Genomic DNA, 14677 nt, shown 5'->3' on the forward strand with positions numbered 1-14677 from the left:
TATATATTGTAGAAAAAATAAACATAAGGAAAATTAAATGTATGTTTTATAACCAATTTCTCCACTGTATGTATATAATCCATAATATGTTTTTGCTATGATTTGATACAAAATATGTAGAGTAATTACAATTTCCCCGCTGGATAAAATGTTAAAGCAGCAGCATTTTTTTTTTGCCTTATACAGTAGTTGACCTATTGTACTCTTACAGGTTTCAGCATAAATTGTCATCTTGCAAATACCACCAACTGCTAGTTGGATTTGATTGATAATAAAAAGGCAGTCATAAATAAATCTGAAAATAAGAACATAATTTTCTACTCATGCACACTGTTATTTTTCTTATAACTTTTGTATATATTTGGTTAGAAATATGTTAAATATGTATATACTGTATGTTAAAGACATATAATGTCACATTATATTATTGTGTAACTACTGCATTAAAAGTGTGTATAATGAAAAATATATTTCATGATTTTAAAACATTACATTACAGAGTATCTATCAATTCGTCATCAGAAATTAATTTTTGAATTAAAATCTCCCCAAAACAGTATTGCAGTATTGTTGACTTGCTCAGACAACATATTTTTTGAAACCATCAGATTCACCCATGAAGAAGAGCAATGCTTAGCCAAAACTAATAAAGACTAAAGACCCAATACCTTTCCAAGGGTGCCTGGTACTGAATGCTGAAAAAAAAAAACTATTTCAATATTATGCTTTAACCTCAGATGGAAACCGAAATACCAGAAATCTACAGTGTACCTAATATGCTTTTTTAAATTTAGAAATTGTATGTACGGAATGGGTATTTTTTATTAGTTAGCTCATATAAAACACATACAATGACAATTCTGTCATAGTTTACCTTAAACTGATTAACCATCTTTATTCTGTGGCACTGTGGAATATATTTTAAAAGTCACTAGTGTACAAACCACATTGGACTCCACTGACTTTCATTGTGTGGGCAAAAACTTTACAATTATCAAAGTTTTTCATATTAAAATAGTTATCTGAACCAATAATTCTGCAAGTGCAAGGTCTTCCTTATCTGACACAACCATTTTACATCTTTGAGTCTTCATAATAATGGCAACAATAACATTTAAACTTTTCAACACTTTTTTTGTGGGCTTCTATGCAAAGCTTTATATCAAACACAGACATGAATATGGGCAGTGTTGGGGAGTAACTAGTTACATGTAACGGCGTTACGTAATTTAATTACAAAATACATGTAACTGTAATCATACTGGTAAAAAATGTATAGCCTGAATGCACTGCAAGTCGCTTTGGATAAAAGCGTCTGCTAAATGCATCAATTATTAATTATTATTAAATTATTAATCAGTTACAGTTACTACGAAAAACTGTGTAATTAAATTACAGTTAGGGTACTTATGAAAATGTTAACGATTACAAAGGGGATTTCATTTGAATATTTACACAAATCCACATACAGATTTAATTGATTTCGTTCCCAAATTGCACTGACTACTCTGAGACATAAGGCCCTATAATTTTCCGCGATGCGGAAAACAGACTGGTTCGTAGAATCCAGTCATAAAAACGGAATTCGTATAGCGTAACGCGGACGGAATATGCCACATTTTTGGACAGTAGGTCAGTACACTTGAATCAAAACGCGATATGGACTAGTGTCTGTGAATATTAAACCGCAAAAAGACAATATATGTATCCTGCACGTTCTGCGTGTCTGTGGAAATCAGGCGCGAACTGGCCATCGGGAGAACCGGGACAATTCCCGGTGGCCTGGCAGCCGATTTGGCCCGCTATTTTAATATTATTGTTATATAATTGCCTGCCGAATGAATTTATGCGATTATTTCCGAATTCGCCATTCGATAATTAAATCTCTAATAAATCATGAATCGGTTTGTCGTGACTGGCAATGCTTCGCGCTCGCTCTCCAAACGGTTTGGATCAGAGTAATCAATGCGAGAGAGAGAATGGAGTGGACTGTGGAAGCGCACAGGTGGAGCAGAGAAGCTAAACTACTGTTCAGGGTTTCAAGTGCAGGTCAGTTTCATCTGTAAATATGCTATTGTAGTTTTGCCTTTGTTTACTTAGTTAAGTATAGCAGCCCATTGCTCATCAGTCATCACTCAAAATACTGTATAAAGGACATCATCACTATCTATTGTAATGTTACAGTAGTAATGTAGCAGACAAATAACCAAATTTTATTATAAGTTTAGTGGGAGCTATATGGCAGACAACAACACAACCCTTATGAAAATTAACGATGATTTTACTATAAATCTGGTTACTAATGTCAAACCATGATAACTACAAATTAACCATGGTTATTGCTACACTAACCATAGTTTAACCATGGAATTTGTAGTTAAAATAAATACAAATGGTAATCCATTTGCCAAAAAAAAAACATGGTTGCTGTACTTTTACTATAATAAAAGCATGGTTCATTTTTGTTAGGGAAAAACATGACTCATGTTCAGTAGGATTTTTATATAAAGATATTGTAGTGACGTACTAATATTGACATGTAGGCAATTTAGAAAGTATCGTTTTGTTAAATCTTGAGTATTAAAGTCATGTGAGAGATAGATATCAGGGCAAAATAAAGAGACTGAAAAGAAAAATGGAAGTGAAGGTGCAGTGCAGAGAACTTTAAATTATTTTGCATGTCCCCAAGTGAAAGGATTTAAACCTTTTTTTATGTGAGGTCCATACAAAAAATAGGTTTGTCCATGTTTCAAAATTTGTTGTAGGTGTATGAGTGTGAGATTTCCCGGCCTGAATTTTTTTTCCCAGTCCGCCCCTCGTGGAAATTAATGGTGCAGACATGCGGTTTCATTTACTACACATAGGCCTACTGAAGCTCGCTGTGTTTTCAGCCTCTGCCGCCTCAATATATGATGAGTACTTGAACACATAAACATAATCTCTAGAACTGCTCTGAGTCACTTCATGAGCATTTTACTTATTTTGAGAAAACTATCATCATATCATATACAAAGAGACACCAATGTTTCAGGAGTTTAGTACACAATAGGACACATGCTTATTAGATAACCGTATTTGAGTTGATATATATGCTAAAACTATCATCATATCAAATACAAAGAGACACCAATGTTTCAGGAGTTTAGTACACAATAGGACACATGCTTATTAGATAACCGTATTTGAGTTGATATATATGCTTTTATTATTATTTTTTAATTAACAATTTTTTCCAAACCATTGTTAGATGCAGTGTTTCCTGTAGTTATGCAAAGATTTCTTATCTATTAACAATTTCTTATGATTTTAAATCTGCATTGAACTTCAGATCAATCTCAAAGTAAAAGGCGGTACTAAAGTCTGATTTTGTGGTGGATGTGTTCAAATGTGATCATCTTAATTCAAGTGATGAAGGATTTTGAAAGTCTGACAGTGTTGAGCACTACTGTAACCCTGCATGGTGTAAATGTTTGAAAATGATTAACAGTTGCAAATAAACATTAATTAGAAATGTAGAAAAGTAATCAAAAAGTAATCAAAAGTAATTAGTTACATTACTTTAATAAAGTAATTGAAAAAGTTACACTACTATTACATTTTAAATAGGGTAACTTGTAATCTGTAACCTATTACATTTCCAAAGTAACCTTCTCAACACTGAATATGGATGCCAGTTTCAACTGTGTTTATGTTTAAATTTATTTCAGTATAATGTCTTCTTTTAATTGTTATGAGAATATTATGGTTTGAAGCCATAAAATGTTTCACTAATGTTATGTAAGAGGTCTGCAAGTTGATCAACTGACAAAATAAAATAAAAAAATAAAATTATAAATGGTGATTATAATAAATATATTTAATAAAAAGCTTTTGAATTATGAATGAACAACATTGAAAACACTGAATTATCTGACAATCAACTACAATAAATTAACTAACTAAAGTATTTGCTGCTGTATAACTTTAATAACATAACTTATTTTGTATTAGTGGACGTAAATAAACAACCTGCTATTTGTAAACTACATTATTTGACTATATATAGCCTAGTATGTCCACCACAAAAACATATTTACACCACTGCTGATGTTGGTGGTTTCCCCAGATGTGGGGTGTTAAGAAGTCAGCAAATTTTACTGCTGAAGTGTTCCACCATCTAAAAAAAGATTTGAGAACCACTGCTCTAGATATCCGAGGTAGTAATATGGAGAGCGAGGACTCAAGTGCAGAAATAATTATGGGCTTTGTGTAATTCAAGCTATATTTATTATCATTATACTTTTTTATACACTTTATACTAAAACTGAATGCACAGACAAAAATGTAAATGGTATAAATGTGAAATCTAGTCCAAAAATCAAGGTCCAAGACATTGACTGCTAGTATAAAGAAGATAGTAATTGGGCGCTATAGATAAAGAAATAAAGTAGAATGCAATGTTTTTGTTTTATTTCATAAATCATGTGTCACAAAATTATATATTGGCTCATGTTCTAGAGATACCACATGACCTAATATCTTTATAAAAAGAAATCTACCTGTACATCTTTTCCACAGTTTATGCCACAATCTGTACCTGTACCTAATATGAACTTCAATGGTGAATGCAATTTTATGCCACTAGGTGGGAGTAAAGGATTATTTGGTATTTGTATTTTTTTAAGGAAATATACAACATATTAGTGGCAAAGTTGGCTATCTGCAACTCCTTTGTGCAAGCTCCAGGTAAGCCCATGTAATTTTTACAAGCCTGGCTTTACATGTTTTGGGAGTTGTGTGTCGGCACTTATGGACACCAAGCTTCTGGAAGGCTTTTCAAAAGTGTGAAGTGTTAAGCAAGCAAATACTGTCACAGTGTTATGCGGATAAACCCTCAGAAGGTTGAAGACTGTTCTGCAATATACACTGAAGTATTGCCTGGTACTGAATGTTTCACATGAAAATGCTGATGCCCATGCTGATTTTTACATAATGTCTACAGATATGCCCATTCCCAGCACGGATCTTGTGGCTGGACTGAAATTATAGATTATTCGTTAACAGTATTATCATTTCTTCTGCTTCCAGAGGTCAAAGTCCAGCACAACAAAGTGTGTCTTGATGGTTAGCTTGTTCAACAGAAATTGCATTGACTGCCATTTGCCATGTGTGATGTTATTTCAGAGGAACTCCATTAAGGCTCTATATGTTGATTTTAGGAAACAGTCCTCCACTTCCACACATATTTTTTTTAATGTACTAAAGGGGGCCAGGAAATTGTCTGCCATAGACCTACACAAACCATTAAGGGCACTTGCAGGGGGTACAGCAGATGCTCATGAGGGCATACCTTCATATGTGCATTTTGGATCACAGCACATGTTTGTGGATCACTTCATGTGCATTTGCAGATCAGTTTTGTGGATTTCTAGTGTCAAGACATGGCACACAATTTGGACTCCAGATGACAACTACATTGCACTGACCAATCATAGCAAGTTCAAACTTTAATATTTGTATTATTTTTTCAACCCCAAATTTCATCTCCCGTGCATCCGCTATCGCTCCATAATTGAAAGAATGTTACTGGCATAGTTGTTAGTTTCTTGTTGTGCACATAAATTATAAGAACATGAGTGTTGATTTTCCTTGTTGCACTCACAGCCTGAATCGTCCATCTATGTGTTGTAAACATGAGAGAGATCTCAATGTTGTGCATGTTGAGAATCAGTCAACCTGAAATGTACAGTAAAGATGTTCTTATATTGTAGGCTAACAACAAGCTCATGAGAAATCAGTGGTTATTGCCAGTAGAATTTTATCATTTTAATTTTAACTGAAATTAAATTATGACTGTGTGTAGGCTATAATGACAATGATACATTTCTGTCAATAGAAATCATCTTCAAGTTCTAGAGGAAAAATCTGCCTATACATGATTCCTCTCTTCGTACCTCAGCTGGCATCCCCCAAGTTTAAAAGGACCTCGGAACTCCCTAGAGCCTTGATTCCAGTGAATTCCCTGAGTGCTGCCTAAAAAATAACAGCAATATCCTTGTAAAGATGTCTACAGCTGGGACAGCTGATGTGGTGCATTGTGCATCTCTCTTGAGAATGACATCTCGCATTTGTAATATGGCTTATTGTGCCATATTTGCTTTATGCACTCAAATGTGAACAAGCAAAATAATTATGGAAAATAAAACATAAACATTATATTAGACATAACTAGCATAACTATATCAATTATGAAATTATTTTCTAAGGAGTTTTGCAGCCTTTCAGGACAAACACAGCATTTGCTACAATCATATGCTGATATATAAGAATAGTTAATTTAAAACCAATCAATTTATCTAGAAGTGTAATTATATGTCGGTTTTTCTTCATTTGCCACAAAAGGTTAATGACTATATGTGCCCCAGTTTTAAACAATGGTCCAAAATTAAGGTAATTATGCAAGAGTAATGCAGAACATGAGTAAATTTTAAATTCTTTCTGCAAAGGGGGTCAGCCATTGTCACTATCACATGCGATGCAGCCCCATAAATCAAACCGTGTTTGCTCTTTTGGCCAAAGGAGAACTGGTCCCCTGGCTAAGCTTGGTTTCTCCCAAGGTTTTTGCCTCCATTTCTGTCATCTGATGGCACTGACACTATCAGATGAGAACAAAACTATTGCTCTTCTGTAGAGCTGCTTTATAGCTAAATCAAATTTGTTTATAATTGAAGATTTTTTTTTCAACATCGACACAATTGAAATTAAAGCTTCAGCAAATGTTCTACCAGGAAGATTCTAATGCCACATCATTCTGGCCAAACATTGCTTGACACTTGATGTATAAGAACTGAAATTTCTCTTTTACATTCATAATGGATAATGCTGATGTTCCTCCATCCTCCCCACCACCACCACTGTCAATCGGCCAGGGGTAGGCTCCGCCCCTGCCTTTATCTTCAGGCAGGAACAGCCAATCTGCATCCCCAGGATTTGAAAAGGGACAGGGAATATGCCAAAATAACTTTTCAATACAACTAGACATGAATCCTTGTAGCTTGCTACCATCTGTTAATTCTTTATGGAATAAATAGCATGTAACATTCACCTGCCCTCTGAGTCTTTCTGGTAGAACTGAAATGAATCAACATTGAACTGATTTGATCTGAATAATTACACTACAGTCTTCAGTTGAGCTGCTGATAGCTGAATTGAACTTGTTTGATAGCTGAGGAACTATACACAGATATTGACCTGAACTGAATGGAGCTGAATAATGACACTATTGTCTATTTATACCTGCTTTATAACAGAATTTGAATTTGTCTTATATTAGATGTTGGCTTCACTGATTCTGTTACATCCATGTTTATTACTGTGAAGCAGCTTTGAAACAAACTCTTGTATAATGCACTAATAAAGGTGCCTTGACTTGCCTTGACAGTGACCAATACCGCCAAGCTTTCCTTACCAAAACTCTACTCCCTCTAAAATGTACCAGGAAAATGCCATAAAATGTCATTAAATGAAGATTAAGTCTAACCAGAGTAAAATACATTTGAGACACTTACAGTAGAGACAGTATATCACATACTTACTATCATCTTGGATTCTATGAAAATTATATTTCATTTGTAAGTAATCACTGGTTAATTTTGCTTTAGTATACTGTACATACAGTATGTATGACTGGTTGACAAATGTTTTCTTTTTTTAACTATGGCATTAAATTTGTACAGTGGTAAAATGAATGGTAAACATAATGAGTGGTTCATACAGTTCTTAAAGAGAATAATTAGCATGCAGATCAGACAGCTGTCTTATAGTTATCTTTCAGCTGTTGTTCATAAAATGGAAACCTAAACTGTGACTGTTAAACTATACCTAGATAATATTATGTAGTAAAACTGTATAAACAGCTACATAAATACAGTAAATGCAATTCGATCTAAATACATCAAAACCTCTGGTGCATGGTGTACATTAAAGTCAATCTTTTTTCGAATAAATCACAGTAAAGGACACAGAATGAACATCAACATGAACATGGGAGTTAGCTTACATTTTTATTAGAAATACATGACATAGGGTTGTAATACCAGAAATACATTTATTCTGTTGGGCTGCATAACACGATCCAAACATCCATGGTCTCTTGTTCTGCATGCAAACAACATCAAAATAAATGATTACAACGTTGATTTTAAACATGATTTTTATGAATTTGCCTCAGCATGTGGTAAAATGACCATTCTCATTGCCATTACACAATCAAGATTTGTTGTCAGTATGCTCACCCATCTTTTTTTATTTTTGCAATGGCAGTGACAGGAATTGATAGGAGAGAAAAGAAAAAAGGAAAGGACCACAAGCAAGCAGGCTCTCAAACTTTGGTTGTCCAAGCGCTGCCCACAAGGCTATGGCTCTGACACCCTATTGGTGTTTGTCAGTGACAGTAATCCCCACTTTCTAAATCCAGTTGCCAACTTTATAAATAAGTTTGTTGAGGAACCAGGTCTAATAAGACTTTTTAAGCCCAATGAGATTTAAGTTTAAAAGGTTCTATGGTATTTAATTTATTGTCAAAAAGCCTGATGAATTCAAATAGGCAATACATTTGATGTTAAGATCTTTTTTATACACACAGGGTGAATCACCACCCAAAAATATGGTGAAGATTTTTTTCTGATCTACAGGTTACAGCTGGATACATAAACCGGATTTGTGCAGACCCAAAAATGACCACAGTTAATGGTCATAGAGGGTCATAAATTATAAATCACAGAAGCGCATTCTTCTAAAAAAAATAAATAATACTGAGCACACCCATACATTTCAAGTTTGTAAACACAGTTTGTGGGTGCATTTCAGGAAGCTGTAGACTTGGAAAGTCTCAGAATAATTTTACTTTTTCACATAAGAGTGAGATTGATGCCATTTTCTTTGCACCTGCAAGATCTGAAATTATTCCAAAATGTCTGGCCAAGTATTCAGTAACCACAGCAGACCAAACATTTGCATTCTGCTCAGGGCAGCTGAGAGCATCACTGTGCCCAGGCAAAAGAGATCTATTGTTAAAATGGCTATCAATAAAATTAGATTTATTAAGCACAAATCCAAAGTAGCATTCACACATCTTAAAAAATTAAATAAAATAAATCCATTTACAGGATATGAATTATGCTTTTTGGAGCAAAATCTTTACATGAAAGTTCCAGCTACATAATGCCAGCTACACTCTTCATATTACATCTCAAATATTTTATAAATTAGGATGTTAAATGTTACATATACATAAATAATAATAATATAAAGATTGAAAAGCTTGGCTTCTTTCTGGCATGGTTGGATGTAAAAGGGTGTTACACACCTATACTCTTCAGTGCCAGTTCGCAAGGGGGGAAAAGGAAGCTACTGAGCTAATTTTATGACCTCTGCTTGTCAATCTCTGACATTGTATCAAAGAGGTCTAGATATATTTTGAGACAGTGTTTTACCTGCTGGCATCTGGAATTCCTGCTCTATATTTGTTCAGGCTCAGCGTCCATGCAGGTTTCCCAGGGATTTCTAGGCATCTGTGGCATGGAAACCAGCAACAGACCAATTCCACTGAGGAGGAGCAGGACAAAACCTGTGCATGCACACGCAAAAGACCAGGAATAGTAATACTCGATCCAGATAGTCTCCTCACTTTCTATCATCCTCTTGACTGACTGACGCATTACCTCAACTGAGATGATGGCACACAGACCTGAGGACAGAAATTATATGAAAATCAATGTACAGTGCCCTCAAAAAGTATCTCTTTTTTTCTTTTTTTAAATGTTTTAATTGCAACGTGTATTTGTACTATATTTCATTAAAATAAATGTTGATTGTTCTCTAATGCTATGGCATTCAAACAAGTGTCTAAATACCTTTTATGGATACAAAGTTTTGGTAATGTCATTTTCTAAAATGCAGTGTGTCGTATAAATTATTTGTAAGAGAATGATTAGATGTTCCGTCCTACCTGCAAAAGCAAAGAACATGCCTGCAGGCTTGTACAGATAGTCCTTTCCCTTTCTGAGGGAACCCAACACACACAATGTGCCCAGAATCATAAATACAAGACTGAAGATGGCTATGGCAGCTGCTGAGATGTTGTATTCTGAGTAGAGAAATCAGCAAGAGCTACATGTCAATGACAATGATTTTCAAAAACAATATAATATATCATGCTTCAGAGATCTTTCCTAGAACTTTCTATAAACATAATAATTAAGTTTGTGGATAACTGTCCACTATACCTGTGATTCTTTTCCATTTCATCACCCTTTACAGTACATATAACAGAAGTAATGGTGCACAGTGCACAGTGTTAGTTTGAACTCACCTCTCTGAGTTTTAACTTCAAAGATCTCAGAATCTTCCCCTGGTGTGAAGTGTCTGAAGTAAGAGCAGTTCATTTCTGGGGGGGTTTAAATAAAATGAAAAAAAGTAAAAATATTAATTAATAATGAATTAATTACATTAATAATTGTATTTATTATACCTTTTAAAGAAACCTGATATAAGAATGTTTAAGTGAATATATGTTTTATATTCTGGGGGGAAAAATAAAAATACAAATAAAAAATAAGAAAAAACAAAAAGACTAAGAAAAAAAACTACTTTTGCTTATCTGTGTCTTATTATTAGCCAGGGCTTATTGCCCCTCACAAGAATTCTTGTGTGAGTCACCTGTTGCCTTAAGTGTCAACTGCAGAGTTGTTGTTGTTGTTGTTGTTTTATGTCCCATGTAATATCACGAGCAGCTAAATATAAATTCTGAGTTATTTGACAACTGTTGAGAAGTTGGCTCCATGAGACTGCCAATGTGACAAAACTTAACACATGAGGCAGAAGGCAAAGTTTGCTATGCTTTGATGAGACAATCACTGTTCAAAAAAGGGGAGAACAGGTTTTTAACAAAATCTTCCAATCTGATTTATTTAGAGAAATGACTGATAGATTGCTGTAGTGCAGCATGGCATGTTCAGCTAGTCTTTCATGTTGTGCCAAATAATAAACAAACTGTAGAATCATGTGCCTTTTATTGATGCAATGATTGGCAAGGATTGCTAAAACATATCACATGTCTAAAATAATTTATGTTTATAGTTTTTTTAATATGACACAGAGCAAAGCTGACTGCAACCCTATTCCTAATACTCATTACGCACTCCCTGAAACTGTCATATGGATCTATGTTAAAAGTAATGACTGTAATAATGCCAGATATTAATGTACATGTTTCCAAAGGTCTTTGCCATCCTGTAATTTTAAATCTACCTGCCAGTTCCACCACATCCTCTCATGTTCAAATAGAATCAATGGCTCTTTTTGCCTCTTTTTTTGTCTTATAGGGTCTCCTGATGATTTGGGCCACAGTGAAAGTGGTATTATTTGAGGGCCAGTAGGAGTGTCTGTGTTGAGAAAAAGGTGGCAAGCATATATGCTGTTCTCTCAGATGTGACCGTCAGTCACAGTACTGGAATTGTACCACTCTTAAATTCAGAGTGTCTCCCTCTTGGGACAGCTGACTATTTACACAGCCTAATTATAGATTTTACTGACTACATTTACAAGGGCAGTCACACACGTACTCACACAGCTGCTACGTTTTAACATGTTAAAAACAGTAAATTAAACTGTTAAATTCAAGCTTAAGTATAAGCTTGAATTCACTTTTGGGGCAACACATTTTTTACACTTTTATCAGCATGTTTAATATGATTAGTGTTAGGTGCTGGGGCTTTAGGAATATGATCCCAAAAAGGCAGCATGATTTTCTGATTTTAATAAGTAAAATTAAAATTTAATTAATTTGTTTAATTATAAAAATACTTCCTGTCTGTCAGGTTCAGAGAGGCTGACTCCCAAGTAATATGGCACCTAAACAAGTCCCATGGACAGGGAAATCCCAGTAAATCTGCAGACCATCCATGGGGCCTGACTAAGGGCTACGACTATGGATTGAGGGACGGCTAAAAGATTATGCAACTCTCTGTGTGAAGACACTCTGAAAACCTCTGATTATATATCATTTAGTGCTGTCAAACGATTAACCGCGATTAATCACATCCAAAATAAACGTTTTGTTTACATAATATATGTGTGGGTACTGTGTATATTTATTATGTGTATATAAAGACACACATACAGCATATATTTTGAATATATTTACGTGTACATATTTATATTCATATAAATTATATCATATTAGTGCTGTCAAACGATTAATTGCATCCAAAATAAAAGTTTTTGTTTACATATATGTATGTGTACTGTGTATATTTATTATGTATATATAAACACAAACATACAGTATATATTTTGAAAATATTTGCATGTATATACATTTAGATATTTATATTCTTATATTTTATATTATATATAGATATATTGAATATATAAACATAGCATATTTTTCTTAAATATATGCATGCATGTGTTTGTATTTATATATACATAATAAATATACACAGTATACACACATATATTATGTAAACAAAAACTTTTATTTTGGATGCAATTAATTGTTTGACAGCACTATATCATATATATATTTAATATAGAAACGTAACATATTTTTCTTAAATATATACATGCATGTGTGTGTGTTTATAAATACATAATAAATATACACAGTACACACACATATATTATGTAAACATGGATGCGATTAATTGCGATTAATCATTTGATAGCACTAATATAATTATTTTGGATATGCGTTTTTGGAAGGAGGAAAGGGCTAAATTTAGACACAAAGTTTTTTTTTTTTGGGGGGGGGGTGTTTTGCTTTAAATATTTAACTTTTGGTTAAAATGATTAGTAGTCAAATTTGATTAGGTTTAAATCATGTAAAATGTATTCCTCTTGTTCCTCTTATTTGTACTACAACTGTTTTTTGTGAGCAATACAAACACTACAAGTCAAAGGTTTGGACATATCTACTTATTCTTTATTATTACTATTTTCTACAAACTAATAGTAAAGTCACAAAACTATGAAACAAAAACACAAATGGGTGTGTGGGAATGATGTATAGACTAAAGTTGTTAAATAAATAAAACTTCTTATATAATTATATATAAACTTTTTATACTTTATAAATAGAAATATTAGATTTTGGCATCTTCAAAGTAGCCACCCTTTGCCTATATTACAGCTCTGCACATTCATTCTTTCAACAAACTAACTATTAATTATGCAAAGTGTTAGCCAAGAATTATACAGGATTTGGACAGAATTATACAGGATCTGTATAGGATTAGGGTTCACACCAGTATTATAATTTTTCCTTATCTTAAAAGCTATCTAAAGGTCTGTTTTACATGGTTGAAATTAGTTTTGTTGACAAATATAAATTGTGCTTATGTATGATGATGATAAAAATAATGGATAAAAAGGCATGCATAACATGTCTGCATGCACGGAAAGTCCTTTGGTCATTTAAAAAAAACACCTTAGATAATTAGATAATCTGTCACTTACCCCCCGGTAAGCTGATAGGTCCACAACCTTTACCAATTAATTCCTCGTCCTCAATATAAATGTGTTTCTTACAAAGTCTCCAAAGGCCAAAGTGGGCTGCCTCACATGTTGTGTTTACATTCTCCACTCGAGGACTCAACACAGCCCAGTGGTCTGTCACCACCGCTGTTAACATGCACACTGAGCCCACCATGATCACAAAAAACAAGATTTTTGTCTTGGTTTCCTTCTGCATTTTGTCCAGAATCCACCGCTAATGGACAAATAAAATGACAAATTGACACGAAAATAACTGAAGTGATAATGAAGTGAAACAGTGAAAGAATCACTGAATATCAGGACAGTATAGTACAGAGACCTGGTCCAGATCGTTCTTGATTCTTAAGGTCTCTGTGCAGCACTGTGCTTGTGCATGGATAAAAGGAGCCAAATGACAGTGCCCTAGTATTTATGCTGAGAGACCAGACTCAAACTGCAGCTGTTGGGGCTTGTCAGAAAAGTTGATGACCAAATGGACTTGTCTCACATGAGGTCTGTGGGGGGTGAGTTGGGCTTCTATAAATGTGAGCTGTGAGTCTACTGTCTAGCTGTTGACAGATCAGGTTCCATCCGCCATTACTAAGGCGTGACAATTCCATGACAAGAATTACTCATTAGGTTTAACTGGGATTGAATATAATGTATACATTATACATTATAAAGTATAATGAGGCAAACTGGACTGACAAAAAAAGTCTCAATACTGATACACTGAAATAAAAGTTCTTGTCCAGAAAATAAAATTCAGTTGTTGTTGTTTCTCAAAGCAGGTCAAATGAGCTGGATTTTCCTCATAATGAATGGGTGTTGGGTAACTTTGGTTCTCAGCATTTGCTGTCAGCCATGATAAACCATGCCTCCAGCAAATGACGAAGCATTATATGTGTGTAACAACTTCAGTCTAAACGTTCTCAAGGAAGAATGGTGTTGTATTTTTCATGTATTTGTTGTGTGTAGAAAATACTGCTACATTTTTGTGCGGTACTCGCATAGTTTTCATAGGCTAATGAGTTAGAAATTTGGTTAATTCCCTTAAGAAAAATGTGACTGGCTTGAACTGGAACTTATAAGGGGCACCCTTTTGACATTTACTCCCCTTCACAGCCTTGTATATATAATAAGACATGTTCACAAGTTACTG

General features: G+C 34.1%; 1 protein-coding gene across 1 annotated transcript; it reads right to left on the reverse strand.

The window, feature by feature from the left end:
* Positions 1-8039: 8039 nt before the first annotated feature.
* cacng1a (calcium channel, voltage-dependent, gamma subunit 1a) lies at positions 8040-13902 on the reverse strand. The gene is made up of 6 exons (XM_016273692.1): positions 13856-13902; positions 13498-13750; positions 10352-10426; positions 9989-10126; positions 9474-9727; positions 8040-8136 (listed from the first exon to the last, which is right to left on the reverse strand). The coding sequence occupies exons 2-5, from the start codon at positions 13730-13732 to the stop codon at positions 9498-9500; spliced, it is 678 nt and encodes a 225-aa protein (XP_016129178.1). The 5' UTR covers positions 13733-13750; positions 13856-13902; the 3' UTR covers positions 8040-8136; positions 9474-9497.
* Between the last annotated feature and the right edge of the window lie 775 nt (positions 13903-14677).

This window comes from Sinocyclocheilus grahami, unplaced genomic scaffold (assembly GCF_001515645.1).
Source record: "Sinocyclocheilus grahami isolate Dianchi unplaced genomic scaffold, SAMN03320097.WGS_v1.1 scaffold80.1, whole genome shotgun sequence".
Classification (NCBI taxonomy): Eukaryota; Metazoa; Chordata; class Actinopteri; order Cypriniformes; family Cyprinidae; genus Sinocyclocheilus; species Sinocyclocheilus grahami.

Bases quoted from the DNA above. Each gene is read 5' to 3' on its own strand.
- cacng1a (XM_016273692.1), bottom strand. From the start codon at position 13,732: ATGCAGAAGGAAACCAAGACAAAAATCTTGTTTTTTGTGATCATGGTG. The intron at 10,427-13,497 runs GTAAGTGACAGA...AAACCCCCCCAG, and splicing joins ACCTATCAGCTTACCGGGGG to AAATGAACTGCTCTTACTTC. The intron at 10,127-10,351 runs GTGAGTTCAAAC...TTCTCTACTCAG, and splicing joins TGAAGTTAAAACTCAGAGAG to AATACAACATCTCAGCAGCT.